The sequence below is a fragment of the Xiphophorus couchianus genome, chromosome 4 (genome assembly GCF_001444195.1).
Source record: "Xiphophorus couchianus chromosome 4, X_couchianus-1.0, whole genome shotgun sequence".
Taxonomy (NCBI): Eukaryota; Metazoa; Chordata; class Actinopteri; order Cyprinodontiformes; family Poeciliidae; genus Xiphophorus; species Xiphophorus couchianus.
Genome location: NC_040231.1, coordinates 19,127,885 through 19,146,774, shown reverse-complemented (window position 1 = coordinate 19,146,774; position 18,890 = coordinate 19,127,885). Strand labels below are relative to the sequence as shown.

The following is an 18,890-nucleotide window of genomic DNA, read 5'->3' as shown; positions in this document are numbered from 1 at the left end:
GTGTTTGGTGGCTGCGCTTCATCTGTTTCTGTGTCTTTGGTGCTCAGGTTCTGTAATGACAAGCACAAGGGGAGAGTTCCCTCTGAGGTGTTTGTGAACACAGGTAGCCTAGATTCAACACTCTCACTGACACACGCGTACACACAGTCTTTATGTTTCACAAAGGAGAGATTGTAAGTGGAGAGGAAGGCATTTGTCTGTCTTAACAAGAGATCTGAGATCTATTTGTTATTCTCTGCTGATAAAGTCTTATAGACAAGCTGTGCACGCTTGAGCTGGTAAAAAGATTGGGCTGTTGCTGTAAAATGTGCTGCTCTGTTTCTGGCTTGGGGTCATGGCATGTAAACTGGCTCTTTTAACACACACTGAGTGGGTTTTCTCTAAATTGCACTGACAGAAAACAGATTTTTGGGTTCAGCAGTGGGTAGTTTTAGCAAAACATCAACACTTTGCACCTGCCTTATCGCATTAACAACCTTAATGGGGCTAAGGACAATAAGCTTTGCTTCTTCTCACTGCTTTTTGAATATGTTAGCTATTTTCTTTGGTTATGGTGTTCTATAGTTATTGTGCTTCCATAAGCTTCATTTTGGTATTGTGAGATGTATGCTCTTTTGTAACAAATGGGAAGCTAGGTATTATTAGCATTTTGTTTGATAGAAAATGAGACACATTTATGACGTCAACCTTACACTACCGATGTGTGTTGCTCTTAAGTATTGCCATTTACTCACAATTCTGTTTTACAATTAGAAATGACTTCTTTTTTTTTCTTACTGTTTTAATAATGTTGATGGTTTCATGGTTTTCATTTTCTTTATTCTGGGTTAGTTTGCAATCATACTATTCACTTAGGAATCTAAAACAATATAATGTTATAAAAGAACCACGTGAATAGAGTGAAACATGTATGTAATTTCTTTTATTTTTTAAACCAAGTAAATTCTTTTTGCAATATATTCTGACTGTAAAGAGATCAGCCAGTAGCATATTTTTAATTGCAGTGTAGATGTGGCGTGAGATGCTTGACTGCTGCTGGGAGGGACTGTTGTGCAAAGACTTGACCACCTACAGTATTTGAGATTTGGGAGTGGGGATGAATGAGCCACTTTTGAGAAATAGTAGCAATGAAGGGGACAACAGTGAGTCAACTATGAGCGTAACTAGGCAAAAACTGTAGAGCTATTTCCATTCTTTCTTTAAAATAAGAGTATTTGAAATGAAGAGTCATACTTAAAGTTCTCGCAGAGTTGATGCAGTGACTAGTGTTGTGATTTAAACTCGACGGACCAAAAGCGTATGAGCACACGAGCAGGAAATCAGCCACACAGAATAATCAGTTTACTTTTTTTATTCTTTTTTAGCGCTAGAAAAGAGAGACGCTTACCCTCACAGGCTAATTTGTTGTGGAGTGAATATAACCGAAATTATACAGCATCTGATCAAAAATGGACAATCCATTCCCTATATCTAAGACACGCCTATTGGTCGCCTGATGTGTTACGTCAGCTTAAGTTTCCATTTCTACAAAGGCCTTTGTGTGAAAGTGAAACATGCCATGTGTGTAAAAACCTGTGAGTGTGTGTCCTTGATAAGCGTCTCAACACTAGGTAGCACATTTTATACAGACTATTGTTAGACTTTTCTTAATGTTGTGAGATCTGGTCACCCCGACTTACGGTGCATATTTTACCGCCTACCCCAAACCCAAAATGAAGGTTAGATTCCTTTGTTGTCATTTTACTGACCAGTGGTTCCTTAGATTTTATTCTACTGATGTCTATCTGTGTTACATTTGAATCCAATTGGTATTTCTATTTCTAGTTTAACTATAACGACACAAGTTGTCATTGGAATGAACTGGTCTGATTATAATTGGATTTAAATCAGCCATGTTTGTTTTTGTGTTAAAATACTGACATGGTTTGCACTGTTGACATTATGCTTTGTGAATAGACTGTACTAATTATAAGAAATTATCATTACTTTTTGTGTATGGCTGTGTGTGCTGCAAAGGGCAGTGACATAACAGTGGGATTTGGCTCAATGGTGCAAAGGATTTAGACATGTTTTACAACATGAGCTGCTAGACAATCCACTGGCTGCTTATCTGTTCTGTCTTTTTGAATAAAACTACTGGCAAGCAACATTTTTATTTTTCATTCAGTGCACAGGGAAACAGGGATTAGCCTGGTGAGGATAATCCCTAAGAACACAATGGAGTTGAGCTATGCCCGTCTTGATTTGCTTGTTCACATTATAAGTAGCACACAGTTAAGGAATGCAAAATGGAGGATGGGGGGTCCCCTCTTCATTTTTAGAATATTTCATTACGTAACCAAACTTTTAATATTTGAAATTGTAGTTTTGTGCTGTGTCATCACTTCACGGTGATAAGCAATCTCATGTTTCTGCATTGGGGAGTGCTAAAATAGAAAATATTAAAAACAAGCAAGGAATTATAGTTCTGCTCTTTATCTTTGTCTTGAAAAATGCAGTGTAATCTAGCACTGGATTTCTGTTTTTAAAACAACAATAGAAGAACTTTATTTTCTACACCTCATTCAGTGTTTCAACTGCAATTTGCTCCAGTTTATCATCCGAGTCCTTTGGAGATGTGTGATTTATTTTCGATGTTTGCCGGATTACGGGGTTTAGGGATCAAATAGATAATCTGAACATGAACATATGCAATTTGTGTTCTGTGCTCTGAGGGAAATGTGTCCACTGTATGTAAGCATTTAGTTTCATCGGATAGTTTTTATGCCATAGATGTGAGATTTTGTTCACTTAAAATAAATTGAACTGCATGGGAGAATAATTTATACCACACAGGTAAGTCATAGTTTCCTCTATTTCTTTGTGTAGTTTTCTTTGTTAAATAATTGGCACTGTTATTTTGTGATGTAGCATTTTGCAACATCTAAATGAACCTTTCTATTTAATCCAAAGAAAATACATAGTACTATACTGCCATCTGTGCTGCAGCATTATAATCTAATTCAGAACAAGCTGGTGGCTTCTTATGGCACTTTACTTGTACATATGTATGTACCAATTAACTTCAGAGTTGAAAGATTGATGAATGAAAATGTTTTCTATCTGTATGTAATATGGCTGCTCTGATGGCATTCTGTGCAGAAATAACAAGGACAAATGCAGCAAAATTGCAAGAACTATATGCCAGAAACAGCAATTAGCTGTTGTTGGCATATCCTCTACCGTCTTAAAATAAAATCTTGGGTGTAATTCAAAAGATTTCAAAGGAAATGTGGAGTTTCAAGGAATAAGAGAAAAATGTCCTCCGACTTTTTAACAAGGCTTATTTGTTATTGTACTTTTTAATCATCTTATTCCATTGAAGAACAGTAGTCTAAGTGCCTCATTTCAGTTTAATTATTTGTAGTGAGTTGTAACTATTTGAAAATCCTCTATGTTAAAAGAATTAATATTAGTAAACACCTTTTACTTAATTTATGGCATGATTTTCCAAACTTATTTTTCTAATGAGGGGCATTTTCTCTTTGTTTAATCTGCTAATATGCTTTGTCAATGTCAGGCCCTTGAGTGTTTAGAGAGAAGGCACTGCCTGGCCTCCATCTGACCTACGATCGTTTGCCTTGACCCCAAATTCAACATGTTTTGACAAGTAGGTTGTCTTTGCTATAGCAACATTCCTCCCTGGCTGCTCTAAGCCTCTCTTTGCAGTGATGAAGCACACACGCGTAACAGACAATAAACATCTTTGGGAAATGTTGCAATCAGTTTTATTATTATGTCCTTATGGATTATACAGTGCAGTGCTGTGGTCATTACAATGTAAAATTTAATTGTAATCATTACAGATTAGATAAGTTGTTGCTTAAACTTGTGCACAGGTAAACCCTCCATATGTCTTGCCAGTTTCAGTGGAATAAAAATTAACTATGTATAATAAAACAAATATGTAAATAAAAGAAAAAGTGTAATTACTATAACTAAAGCGCATCCAGATATTAAATTTGACTCTTGCTCTTGTAACAGGATAAATTGAAAACTTGTGAATTTAACACTTCCTAAAAATTGTTTAAAGGCAGTGAAAGGGATCTTGTTTAAAATAAACTTTGAGCTGTTTATCATGTTATAATGTTATTTGCTCATCAAAAACATCCCTGGAGTATTGCTTTGACTCTTTCATCCATGTTTCTCCTGTGGCAGCCATTCATAGATGCATAAACATTTGCTGCCACAAAGCACTGCCTATTTTTACAATGCCCCTTTTTTGGCACTGCAGTCTCCAACTGAGCTACCGCCTCACAGAACACGCCTTTCCTTTATACCAAAGTTTCACAATTAGAAATGTGTCTGAGACATTTATGCAATCCTTCACCATGTGGCATTCGGAATAACAAGTCACCTCTACTGACCTGATGATATAAATTTGCACTTCCCTGCTATGTCTGCTGTGGCAACCTAGATCAGATTCAAGTCACATTTATTGTTTTAGTGTGGGCCACCCATTTACAGCTCCATCTGATCTGCATTCTTGGATACAAGTTGCTTAATGTTAAATAGAGGCTGAAGGTCGGCAATCCTCAATATTTTGTGGCATTAAATATAAAGTGGCCTTTGGTCCTAAAAATCATATGTGACAGAATCTCAGACGTTTCAGAAAAGTGAGTGTGTAAAATGTACATGTGTGACTCAGTAAAGGAGAGCAGAATACCTTTAATCTGCGATCAATGATGAGCAGATAAAATTGGGTAAATATTGATTTGGCTATTCTCATTTTGTTGTTTTATGGTTAGCTAAATAAGCTTTGATCAGAATCCCTTCATTTTATCACTTGTTTAAAGTAATTGAATATGCAATGGTCTTATTACATTATTCTCTAAACAGCTGATGAACTGTTTTGATAATGTGCCCATTAAGGGGACCGAGCTTTAACAAGGATATCATCTAGGGTTGCATTAAATACTGTGCTGATTCCCTGCATGTATAGGCTAGTATGTGATTTTCAATTCAACTAAAAATAAATAGAATTGGAATTTACTGTTTGTCTTTGTACACGTGTACAATGAGATTAAAGTCTGATTTTGATGATGGCTTTAGAAAAAATGCAATGTTTATTGTTGTTTCATAATTGGCTACTGCATTATGTTTTTATGGTGTACAAACTATACATTCAAACTGCCTTCTTGTTAAAATGTACTAAATAAACTTGACTTGATTTTATTCGTGCAGAAAAGACAGAACTTTAGACAGTCTGTTACTTTGTCTGCCATTATATTAAAGGGATTTTATAGCGCTGCAACAATGTCAAAGAAAACTGTGGTTATCTTCTAACTTACTGTTATTGTCATGTCCACTGGAACGTTCTAAAAGAGTTCATTGGAGTTATAAAACTGCTTTTCTTCTGGTTTCTTGATTACTTCTTTGTGAAATAATATAAATGGTCAATGAGAAATGTCGATGAGTAATACATAAAAACAAATTGTAAATAATTTAAGTTGAGATGGATATTGCTGCATTATTAGTTTTACAGCCTCTAAAATATCACATAGACTGTGCTTAAAACAGATGCTCCATAAATTAGGTTTTCAGATCTAAAAGCAGTTGTCATGTGGATCCTTCACGCTCATATTTAAAAATACATTTCCTTCAACACTTATAGTTAAACCTGTGATACAACTGTTGGAAATTGACTTTTGTTGAATGAGTTTTTTTATGCAAGAAAACTGATTTATTTATATACCACACATCTACCTGCCTAATTTCCTACTTAAACCTTGACAATTCATGTTAGTCAGTTTGAAGAGATGAGTAAATATTATTTGTGATTGCTGCTAAGCAATCAGTATTCATTGAGTTAGATGCATTGAGTTAGATGCAGTATTCATTGAGTTAGATACACAGACATAGACATGAATCTATGTCTGTGTGATTGACTTAAAATTGCAGGGTCTTTTCATTGATTTATTTCTGAGCAGGACAAAGTCCTTTAACTAATATTATATACCTCTTTCTAAATGATGGGTTAAATGGTTGTGAAAGTTTTTTTGTTAGATTAATCTTAAAATCAATTATTTTTAAAGAATTGTTTCAAATTACTTGTTACGAATGAATTTTATTCTAATGAATGTGGGACGTTGCACCAAGTGATTTTGAACTATGGGATTTTGAACAATAATCCCTTAGTTCAAAAGATAGACGCAACAAGACTTTTTTCGAGTGTGGTATGTTGAATCTCAATATTAGCCCTGTATTGCGAGTAGTTATTGGTTTCTGTTTCCTAGCATCCTGATTCTTCAGTGCTGATTTTAATCAGGTCTCTCTTACGTTTAGTAGAATACAATGAACTGTTTCCTTAGTTATGGTGTGGAACAACATGGCCTAACAGGCAATTGTGACTGCAATGAAATGTGCAGAGTCAGAATTGTGTGAGTTGAATGTTGATAAGGGGTAGTTCTTTCAATTTCTGCCAAACCCTTTGTCTGATAGGAGACTTAGCCACTGGCAAGTCTGTGCACCTGCTTGTTTGCTGCATTGGAATTGTTTACCCAGCACTGCTTTGGTGTTTTTGCTGAATGATTACAAGCTTGCTTATTTTATTTTAAACCACACATGTGCGTTTAGCGATGACCTGGCATCATCTGAGTTGTAAAACTGTCACACTGCAGGTTTTGACATTGGGCAGTTTGAAGGTGAACACGAGTGAATGAGACCAATGATTGAGAGTCGCAGCTCAGCTCGTTGTGTTAACTGTTGTAAAGACAGCCAAAATAGTTTTTTCTCCAAATCACATGGAGTCTGGGCTGCTGTAGTGTTTGTTTATAACTAATCCTGCAGCCAAATACTTATCTCCTATATGGCTTCCTTTTTTTTGGTTTAGATTGTGCAATTATTTTTTTGCCTCCTAGGGTCAAGCTGCTGCAGGTTCTGTTCCTGGAGAACCATGATATCTCTTTCTAATTATATAATATCCTTCTGCACACTCAAGGGCATTCATACTGCCTGGGGTGGGTATCTTATGCAGATGCATAAATGACTAACTGGGTTCAGCAATGTTTTTTTTCTCCTCCTTTGGCTTGCATATGCAGTCATTTGATTGACTTCATGGGATTCTTTAGATTTTTCTGAAACATCTCATCCATGCTCTAATAACTTTCTGATGTTAATGGTTATTTTATTGCTGTTGTATCAACTGGTGTGGAAATGAAGTCAGCAGCCCTACTTAATTAAATGGCGTGATTGTTATCTTATTGCCAAACACTTACTTCCCCTTTATTCACAGTTAGAAGCAAGATTAAGTGCAATGATTACCCATTGTGCCTCACAACTAGAGAATCCCTGCTTTAGACATTGGGTAAGATCTTCATTCACTTTACCTGATGGGCATGTGAGAGTTTTCTCATCTAAGTGTATAAGCAGGTCTGTGCTATAGTCAGTTTTTTAGGCGTTTTTTATTATTATTATTATTATTTTTTAAAGAACCAATGTGGTTTTCCACAGCTAGAGACCCAGCTTGAAGTCACATTCAAGTACTTGAAAATGTGACAGGTTTTCAGGTACTTAATGACACCTGTCAAGTGGTAAGTTGTCACTGTAAAATGGAATAAGTTAAAGACTTAACTTGGAAAACTTACTCTCACAAAAATAATAATAATAAAAAAGAAAGCACAGATTTTTTTCTGATGTGTTGAGTGGTTAGGAAGGATTATATATATAAAAATCACATAAACAAAGGAGAAATCAATAAAATAAATAAATGCAGTAAAACATCCATTAGATTTCTAAACCCATCCTTACAGGGTAAAGAGGGAGCTAGCACAGGTCGCCACATACCTGCACAGAAACAAATATTCATGCGGTCATACCTTAGGCAAATCTAGAGAAACTGGGGTTTAACACGGATGTCTTTGGACATGTGGTAGGAAGCTGGTGCACCCAAAGAGAACCCTGGGGTGAACCTGTTGTAATTAATTTGCACAATTGTAGTTGATTTAAGCTTATTTATAGCTCACCTTTGAAGGTTAACATTTGTCACCGACCTACTACGTGTTGGTGACCCTGCTTCCTGCATTCAATAGGACTAAGGTATAACCCCTCTAAGAATAACTCTGAGATAACAGGCACCTTGATTTTACCCTTGAAGACAACTAACAAGTTCAGGACATCATGTAGATCAAAACGCAAAATCATATGTCAGCGCATTGGTTCTGACATTCAGGATTTTTGCTGAACAACAATGTAGTCAGTGATTGAATATCCATAATCTCATCTTAACCTGCTAAATTGAATACAGCAGCTGCTGCAGATCAGTTTGTCATGATAATGAAATTTTATACGAATTGCCTAACAATAAATTCTGAGTGATGATTTAGCTATTTACGTCCTTTCATTGTCACTCCACGGCTGTATTAACAGCCTTGTAATAACGTGTACAGTATAAGGTGCTGTCCTATAAGAGATCTTCAGAAGGAGCTGCATAGCTTGCATTCTTCTGAAAATGATTATGTTTAATTAATTCTGAGAAAGAGAGTGAGAGGTGAAAAGAGGGGAGAGAAAAAAAAAAATGTGTGCAGGGGAGCATCTGATAAGCCATTGAGGCTTATTCCATGATGGCAGGGAGATGGTTCTGTTCATCAGCTCTTGCGGACACCAGAAACGGGAGATTAAGAGCTCCCCCTTCAGCCCACATTCTGCTGGCTCCACTTCACCCTGCTCTTGGTGGAGAACAGCTGCTGCGAGACACTTGCGCTGCATCTTTCACCTGCCACATTAACTCCAGGGGGATTTTCGGGGCCCGCAGCTTCACAGCAAGTCCAGCAGCTTATTTATGATGACTCGCAATCTCACAACAGGTGAGAACGTCTGAACTTTGTGTATTGTTGCAGGAGTGTACTGTAAAGGAGAAGTACAGTTGTAGCAGAGAAATCCAGACTTTTTCAGGGGTGTTTTCTTTTTCACAAAGCAAAGGTTTTTGTGGGTAAACTAAAAGATAATGGATGTATTTTTGTGGAGAAAGTTGTATTCTTTTGTTTTTATGTTGTTTTTTTGTGAAAAGGAAAGCGGTGTTGAGAGGCTTGCTTGGAGTTGTGCTGCCAGGAGTCAGTGCTCTAGTCTGAGAAGGTTTAACCTGAAACTGTTGTTTTTCCTGGAAGAAAAAATGAAATGGCATTCCAGGGCTGAACCATAGATTTTAACTTCAGTGGTTAGAGCATCGAAAGGAGGATCACATGGTTCTTATTATAATTTAAGCTTCTGCATTTTTCTGTGGAAATATGTAGAACAAGATGCCAGTCTGTTCTCAGGTTACCTGCTTCTCACACAGAGGCAGCCCTGCTTTATCTTTGAAGCAAGCTCTGTTTTTTTTATTTTTATGAAACCCTTATTTTTCTTCTGTTGGTTTAGAAGGTCAAATTGTGTTTTCACACTCTAGGTCATTTCTCTTCATATCTTGGAATTAAGTAAGATGCCCTCTTGAAGATCAATACACGCAGAGGTGCCACTCATTCTTTGCATTTATCTGGGTCAAAACAAACTCCGCTCTCATGCGGCAATGTACAAAAGGAGTTGCTGGTTTGCTGAGACAAATTTCCCAGAAATTGGCAATTTGTGTAACAGAAAAATTATTTCAGTATAAAATGCATACTGAAAGATGCATTTAAAAATTCTTTCAGTATAAAATGCATAATCTGCCCTTTAATGTTATTGGTGGTAATAAGTTACCACCAATAATTTGGAAACAGTTCCAAATCTTAAATGGTTCTTTTTGAAAATAAAAGGACATTTCAAAGAGATTTAAGTGATCTGTTGATCATTTATTTTCTTTGAATTATTTATTAAGTGCTATCAAGAAAGTTTTTTGAGGAAATCATGTTTTTTTATCTACATAAACCAGTCTGTTACATCAGAAGTGTGTGTCGCCCTGTGTAACAGAGTTCTCGCATTAAAGAAAGCTATGTAAATAAATAGGCCTACTGTGCTGCAGTGCATGGCGATACTGCAAATTCCATGACAAATAGTTCAGAAATAATGCGTCTAAAACAAAAGCCTAAAAAGAATCCAGATTCCTAATTACCGGGAGGGAGGAATGCCGGTGCAGTGCTTTGTGTGCACAGTGTGGCTTAGGTTGTTACAAGCTGTTACCGCCTTGAATGAAGCCCGTGTGCAAATTGTGTTGTTGTTCTGTAAATGTGAACATGGATATATCATGAATGCATGTGTTGTCAATATGATGCCAGTGTTTTGTGTCTGTGTGGGTGTGAAGGGTTGCAGCAAACCGTCTGAACTTTGCTGAAATGTCAAGACATAAGTCTTCCCACTCTGTTTAGTTGGATTTCCCTCCTCTTGCCGCATGGTGATGCAGAGGAACTGTTCTGTTTGTGTCCTGCTGTGCCTTTATTGGATTGAAACTGAGCAGCTGTTCTTTAGAGGATTCTATTTTTTTTAATACAGCATGATATATCTCTGAGTTCTTTGAAAAAAATATTGTAAGTGCCTTTCGTGCAGCTTGTGAATTAATGCCACATTCTGGAAGCTAACTTCAGTCAGGTGCTGCACAGGAATAGAAGGATAATTGCAGAGAAAGATAATCGAGTCAGGGGAAATTAAATGCATCAAGTGCAAAAGTCAGACATAGAAGCGTCGTTTGTCTTCAACTCTCTAGATTATTTCATCTGCTACATGCTGTTAATTGCAATCAACACTTTTTCTGAAAATATGTTTCCAACATATTGCTTTAAATAATGTTTTGTAATTCTCCTCTGTGCACTCACAGTAGTACTAGAAATGTTGCACTAAAGAATTGTGTATCTTGAATAGCTGCAGACTGTACCTTTAAGCATCTCATTAAAGCCTGACTAGTCTGGAAAAAGTGCACTGTACAGGTTTTGATTGCTATCGTATTTTACTTTTTTGTTTTTTCATTTGACAACAAAGCTTTTTTAGATTGGTAAGAGACCACACTAATATAGTAGTTTCAGAATACTTTAATCTGCAGCTTTGGTTCTGGTTCTTATACTGTTTTGCAACAATAAGATGGGTTTATGCTCTAGTTAAAGCAATGAATGGCCCCATCTTGTTGAAATCAATAAAGCCCAGTGAGCTGGATGAGGGAGATTGCTGAGCCCTTAACTTTCTCTAAAAGAATATTTGCTGCAGTGCTGCCGTAGACTTTTCAATGTCTGAGGAGAGAATTTGGAGTTGTCGCTTTAACCAGTCTAATAGCTAAAATAAAAAAACAAAACACTATAGCTGATCATCCAAAGACGTAATTTTATCTTTTATGAAGTACTCAACTGGTTTCCTCACTTGACGGCTTTTTTCTGTTTTTGTCTGCAGCCATAATCTGAGGAGCACGTCGTTTCGGCATCCTGTGACTGGACAGATTTCACCTGAAAACATAGAATACACCTTACAAGACAGGTGAGATGTTCTTTATTCTGAAAACCTTAATGTACAAAGGCATATTTATAAAACAAAACAAGGAAATGACCGGTTATCCCCCTTTTTTTACTCCCAGTTAAGCTATTATAGGCCACTTACAATCTGACTGTCAGTAACTGTTTCATAGTGAGAATAGGAGGAACGATTGGTGCTTTAACTTTATTAGTCAAACTGAACTTATTCTCTTCTGTAATGATGCTTATTACTGTAATAATATGACCCCAGTTTTGGATTTTGGCAGTTCATTAGCTTTGTTGTTCACATTATTACCTCATTAGCTGTGATCATAATGACACTGCAGTGAAACCGCAACTAATAAGTGTATTTGGATTTTTTTGTATCAACAGTAATGAATGTGAATGATCACTGTCCATACTTATGACAATGATTGTCATTTTTGCTTTCGGTAAATGGCATCTGGACTGAACCGACATGGTTATTTTCTAGTCACATCAACACAAAGCGCTTTTACACGGAATCCGCATTTACTCTGCCACATTCATATATGTTCACACATTTATACATCAGTGATCAGACTGGAAGGCAACTTGCTGTCAATTTTTTTGCTTAAGGGTAAATTGATATGTGGACAATCAGAGCTATTTCTCCAAATTTGCATTGTGTTAAATAAACTAAAATAAGAATACTGGATTGTTTTCATTCCCCACCACACATACTCTTCTAGCATAGCAGATGGCTATATTGTTGTTTTTATGTACTTGCATAAATCTCCTTCTGGAAACCCATCAGTGATATATTGCAGGCTTAGAGCTCAATATAAGGCAGCAGGTGTGTGATTTTTATTTTGGGTGGCTGGTGTCATCTGATGCATTGCATGCATTTAAACATTCCACTGTGGGCAAAGGAGACATGAGTGAGACTTTGGACATTCATGAAAAGTTGATGTAAGAGTTCTCTCCAATCCTCTTTCTCACTTATGTCTTAAATTAAGCACCCTCATCCTTAGATTAGTCCTCTTAGGCGGTGTATTTGCATATTATCTGAGTGGGGTAAAAGGTTGTGTTGTTTCACTTGGATATGGTCATCATAAGCAGAATAATAATATTTATTATAGCACTAGCTGCCTCCCTATTACACGTAAGATAATTGGAAAGCCATATAAAGGCAAAAGGAATTTGTAGCAGCCAAATCTAACAGTTGAGAATATGTATTGTTCTTAGAGCAGCAGGCTTGTTGCCAAAGTCATTAAATAGTTCTCAACAGTACAAAGGGCAAATAAGAAAGTCAAAGTAACTTGCTTATTCAGCAACAAGAGTGGGAAGAGCGATATGCTGCAGAAAATACTCCTGGAAATGTTCCTTACCTTTAAGATGCCTTAAAAATAATGTACTGCCTCATTTTCTGTTCTCTAAAGTAAATTATGAAAACAGATTCTATTTAGGACCACAGATGGACAAAGTGTATTTAAAGTAGCATTTTATTGCATTTTCTCTTTAGAAAGCTACTGCATATGATACATCATCTTCTCTTTAAATCACATGTAGCAAGATGACCATAGTTAAATAGTCATCATTCACTTCAAAGATTGAAGGTTTGATTCTCCACCAGAGAGTAGGAATAAAATTTTACCCATAAATAAAGTAAGCCTCATTGCCTCATTTAGTAATGTAGGCAATACATAACTAAATGAGATACAGTGTAAAGCAAATAAAGCAAGAAATATTTGCTGCACATTTGAGATGCTGTCATGTCACCAGGGAGCAAAATCTCTCAAAATCTGTCCCAGTAACACTAATATTTCATAGTTTTGAAGGCAACTAACGAGAAACCTATCCGTTCATTATTTTTTATTCATGATCAATGTTTAAGACGGTAATAAAATAATGTAATAACGAAAAGCAAGTTTAGAGAAATTTATTTGTTAGTGCTATGGCCTTTAGAAAGAAATATGCCAGTGAAAAACTGATCAGTTAAAATAAAAAGCCTGCATATACACTGTGAAAAAATAACGTTGTCGAACCAAGAGAAGACTAAAAAGGCTCAAAATACATTATTTTTTTTGTCTATACCAGAATGTTTACAGTGTTGAAAACATGACTTTGTCTTGTTGTTATACTGTTGACTTTATGTTTATGTTGCTTATTTAAACATCTAGAGGTGCATATAGAGCCATTCAGTGTGAGAGGTAAACTCATTACTCTGCAAAATATGTTTAAGGGTTAGTAAAGTATGTTTGTGTTATCTTCAAAATTAATATGAAATATTGTTTGTAATCATAGCAAATTTTAGTGATTAATTCTGCATTTATTAAGTTAATATGACGTAGGTATGTTTCCATGAGTTATTACCCTCACAGTAAAGAGGAAGTCAGAGTTGTCCCTGGAGGTCTAAATCAGATTGAGGATGTCTTGAGGGGAGGAAGCAGCTGGTGGAGGCCACAAAAAGGTCAATGAAACTGTGTTTTAGTAGCCAGAAGCCTTGGACTTCCTTATAGATTATTACACTGTGATCAGTTAATTATCTCTTTTTATGTCCACCCAACAATCAAAAGGATTTAAAAATGTCAAATACTCCATGGTGTCACTTCAGACATGCCATGACGAGCCTGGAAAAATATGGACAGCTACTGTTTCCCTTCTGCTCAACCCTTCCACATGGCACAACAAATCTTCTGGGAAACTATTGCAATGACCACTTCATATAAAACGGCAGCATCCTCGAGTTACAAGAGGAACATCTTGTAAAAAATATTGGCAGCAACCCAAATTGAGAAGGTTTTCTGCTCTAGTGTTGCTTTTACTCTTCAACTCTTTATTCTGCTTTTGATTCAGCCTTTTGATATCCATCCATCTTTGGATGGATTAAATTAAGTAATTTATTTTTGGTATGTCAAACTGTGCAATTATATGTTCAATGGAAACACAGCTAATGAGAAAATGCTCTTTAACACAGTGCTGTTTGAACTGTCATATCTAAAAAAACTATATTAAAATTAAATTATTAACATTAATTATATGTCTTACAAAGAAATCAGAAATGGCTGTTCAGAGATTTACGAAAACTGGAGATATAAATCATCTGAGAAAATATTAGAAGAAATTAGGGAACTTAACATTAAGCTCCTCTTATAACAGGAATAGAGCTATTGGGTTGCCCTTAATTTAACATTGTGCAGCAGTAAATTTTATGCCAGGCAATGAGAATTATATATTTATGCATTCTTCTGATTTGACAATCAGACAATATATATGGGTTTTCCTTAATGTCTGAATATGCAGTATGTTTTAAAATACCTGCTCCTGCCTCACTTGCTCATTGTTATGTTCAACAAATTAAAATCTATTGTTACAGTAACCAGTTTTCTGTTTAGAGGATCTGATGCAAGTCTTTGAAAGTAAAAGGGTTTAATATTGTGTAAAGATGCAATAATTAGAACCAGTAATTCATAAGACGCTGTTGGTCGGTGAAAATTGCCTAACCTTGATCTCATTATAGCTCTGAATATAGTATTTATTTGCATATGTTTTCAAAGTTCTAGTAAATACTATGCCCTGCAAAAGTTTTTATTGCCTTACAAAAGTTTTTTTATACTTTTTGTACTCTTTAAACTTTTTCCTCTTTGAAATTAGAAACATGGATGTATTTTATTGTGATTTATTTTTCTCTTAGACAAACACAAAGTAGAAAGTAACCATGAAGTGGAAGCAAAATGAGGGCAACCAATTGTTAGTTTGTGACCAACAGTCCACCTGTGTATAATTTAATCCAAGTATAAATTAATCTGTTCTGTGAAGACCTCAGACATGTGTTAAAGGACATTAGTGAACCACCAGCACCATGAAGATTAAGAAACACACCTGACAGGTTAGGGATGAATAAAGGTAATATCTTAAGTTTTGACCATTCCACAAACTGGAAATCAAGACCTATCTTTCCATCTGAACAGGCAGGAAAGGCAAGGAGAGTATTAATCAGAAAAGCAGCCATAGTAATTCTGGTGGAACTGCAGGGATCCACAGCTCTCATTGGCGAATCCATCAATGTTATAACCAGCTGATGAGCACTCCACAAATCTGAGCTGTGAGGAAGAGTTTCAAGAGGAAAGCTATTATTTAAAATCAAGGTGACAAGAAGGTACTCAGATTGATAGAAAAGAACACAGAAAATATATGAAAGAAGAACATGTGGTTAGATGAGAATAAAATTGGAACTTTTGGGCCAATATGCAAAATGCTAAGTTTGGCAGAAGATTAATACTGCTTCATCACTCTTGACATACTACATTTAATGCCAAACATGGTAGTGGCAGCATCATGTTTTTTTGTTTATGTGTTTGTGTTTTGATGAGGACAGACAGCCCTGACTAAGTTAATGGAAAGGGGGATGAAGCAAAATACATGAAAGTTGTGGAAGAAAACCTGTTAGCGACTCCAAAAAACTTAAAAATAGGGCGAAGATTCACCTTCCAACAAGAACCTCAAACATGGTTCTGGCAACAGTTTTTATTATTATAATGACTCAATCAAACTCTAGATCTAATTCTAATTGTAGAATCTGAAAATACGTCTTTTCAGTTTATCTTTATTCAATTTCACCATTTTTAATTTTGCAGAGAAAAAATATTAAAACTCTAGTCTCCACATGTAGAGAATTAGTAGTTATTTAAATTTCTCCACTACCGATTTATGATAACAGCTGTTAAAAATATGTGTATTTTATTCATGAGAATTTTTATATTTGCAGCTAAATAAAGCCTTTATGTAATGTCACAAACGGTCTTAAAATAAGTAATGTTCTGGTGAGAAATCTACTTCATTTAAACAAGATGTTAAAAGAACACTGCAGCTCCATTCAGCTATATAAACTATGTTATCATTAATCCTGGGATTTCATGAATGTGTTAATGTGAGTTTTTTATTTCACAGACGTTAAAGACCATTAACACTGAATAAAATAAAAAGCAAGGCTAAATAAAATCATGGTGCAGCTTTTATGATCTACACAATAAGGTGGCCTGGAGTTGCTTCCAAGACAAAAAGAGCAGGCAGCTTTACTAAAGTTAAATGAATACAATTAGAAACTTTCATCCTTTATGTTGTTTCGGTGTTTAATTAGCCAGTGCAGCCTGCAACTCTGGAGCTGCTAATGATAAGAATGTGTTGGGTAAATTGTGTTCCAAGAATTCTCCTAAACTCCTTTTGAAATCAGCTGTTTTCAGTCATTAAAAACATAGATTCTGCTTGAGCCTTTGAAAAATTAAGATTTTTGGAGCTCGTATAAGTTGTGAATTAGATGATTTGCCCAGACAATTGTGTAATATGGGTGTGTTTTCCGCTTGTTTGTTTTTGCATAGCATGTTTTCTGTGGGATATATCCAAGTACCACAGAGCTCTTTCCACTCCAACTAAAACATCCTACTAAAGAAGCCATTGGCTGTGACAGGTCTTGTGTTGGTGTCAGGAAAGAAATCACATCCTTTTATAAGTGAAAGCTCAGCACATGCCTGGTCTCCTTTTCACCGCTTGTCCCTACAGGAATTAAGAAAGAACATCATTATTCCGGGCTCCTCATCCTGTCTGTGCTACTCATTCTCATTCACACTGTGCTGTCAACTGCAGGATAGAGTCCCGCATGTCCAAGCTAACGGCCAATCAGAGGTCACCCAGCATGGTCGCAGAGTCCTCCAGGGCCGTGACCCCAGCTGCAGTGGATGTTGCCTCAGGATCAAAGGTGAGCTTCATTTTACAAGGAATTAAGTTGATGCACGTTTACGTTTTGGTTTCATTTTGTGGTTTGTTTTGCTAAAGAGCTTCACGATTTTTAAGGCAGGTGACAAAAATGATGATTTTTCATCTTCATTCCACTTTATTAGAGAGCTACCCAAAATACTTTTCAGAGAATCCATGTGAAGGATGTAGCCAAGTCATCGTCGAGCAATCAGAAAAAAATTAACACCTTATAATGCATGACTATAATATATACAACAGTCAAGTCAAGAAACATTTCTGCATCTTGACTTTAAGCAAGTTGGTTGGTTTCTTGTGACTATAATGCAAACGCCTCAGATGTGATCTTTCACCTGCAATGACAAAATGCAAAAAGTCCATGATGAACCATACTGTAGGTCTTGTCAAGAGTTTGTTGTTTTTGTTTTGTTTTTTTGCTTGTTTGTTTTTGTTAAACGATGAAGAATCCCAAATACTGGCAGACCAGGATTATCAAGAAATCACCTGTCTTCTGCAAAAAGTAGGCTAATACACAAGATGCATCAAAAAACAAATTCAAGAACAGATGAGAAAGAAAGTGATGTATTCCAGTTTTTAAAGTGTTTAATCAAAATTCTGAGGCTTTGGGAATCAAGTAAGCCACACCTCTAAGAGTTCATCAACAACCCATTCAGGAGGTCAGAAAATCTGCAGCCCTGTAAGCTTTACTTGGGTCAGTTTAGGTCAGTGTATAATATTCAACAAGAAAAAGACTGGGAAAAAAATGTAATCCATGTAAGAGTTCCAAAGGGAAAACCAGTGCTAAGCAGAACAAACATAATAGCCAAACACATCATTTCTAGTTGTGTGCACCTGAAAAAAGTGCAGGAGAAGCAACTGAATAAATGAGATAATCCTTTACAAAGTGGTTATTTGTTGTTAACTCTGTTTATCTTGATGAAAGACTAGAAACAGAAGAAGCCTGTATGGAGTAAATGCTTTTTCACAACACTGCATATGAACACAGTTTTGCTTTGTTTGTCAATGTAATCTCACATAGGTAAAATCAATTGGCCTCCTTTACCCAAGCTGCCACACAATTAACTGTTCATGGCTCTTTTTGCTTCCCTTAGACCTCTAGAGGAAGCGGGAAGGTGCACAGCTTTGGCAAGAGGGATCACGCTATTAAAAGAAACCTCAACATCCCAGTGGTAGTAAGGGGCTGGCTCTACAAACAGGTGAGCACAAATTCTCCTCACATTTCACAGAAGTCATGAAAAAGATAAAAACGCAACAGCTACAGAAATGAGAAAAATCTAGAATCTTTGTATCAAACTCTGCAAGACAAAAAAAAAGCAGTGGTGTGCAATTGCTTTAATGATATGCACATAGCCTTCCCCACTCACTTTTACTAACAAGCAAACTATTCCCAAGCTGCTTCTTAATTAAAATGTGATTTGAAATTCTCTCCTGGTAGGAAGACCTCTAAACACACTGCGCTTTATTTTCCCCCTTCACCTCCAGGACAGCTCTGGAATGCGGCTGTGGAAACGGAAGTGGTTTGTTTTGTCAGACTACTGCTTGTTTTACTACAAAGGTGAGTCTGTGGAAAGTGCACTTTGTCAGAGTTTAAAAGATAGCAGTGAAATAAAGCGCAGAGACCCTCGGTGATCTCCTCTGCTGTCATTTAGAATAATGTCCCTCTGTTATTACCTATGTGGCATCCTTGGCTTCCATCCACTCTCAACTTTTCCTACCTTATCAACTTGAAGTTCTTTATTACAGAATTTAATC

General features: G+C 36.2%; 1 protein-coding gene across 11 annotated transcripts in view; it reads left to right on the top strand.

The window, feature by feature from the left end:
- plekha7b (pleckstrin homology domain containing, family A member 7b) overlaps positions 1-18,890 on the top strand; it is a 78,628-nt gene that overhangs the window by 17,998 nt on the left and 41,740 nt on the right. For all 11 annotated transcript variants that reach the window (XM_028015409.1, XM_028015420.1, XM_028015418.1 and 8 more), the window contains 4 exons: positions 11,326-11,409; positions 17,010-17,121; positions 18,230-18,334; positions 18,621-18,693. In XM_028015409.1, coding sequence (XP_027871210.1) covers positions 11,326-11,409; positions 17,010-17,121; positions 18,230-18,334; positions 18,621-18,693 — 374 coding nt within the window. The remainder of the gene's footprint in view (positions 1-11,325; positions 11,410-17,009; positions 17,122-18,229; positions 18,335-18,620; positions 18,694-18,890) is intronic.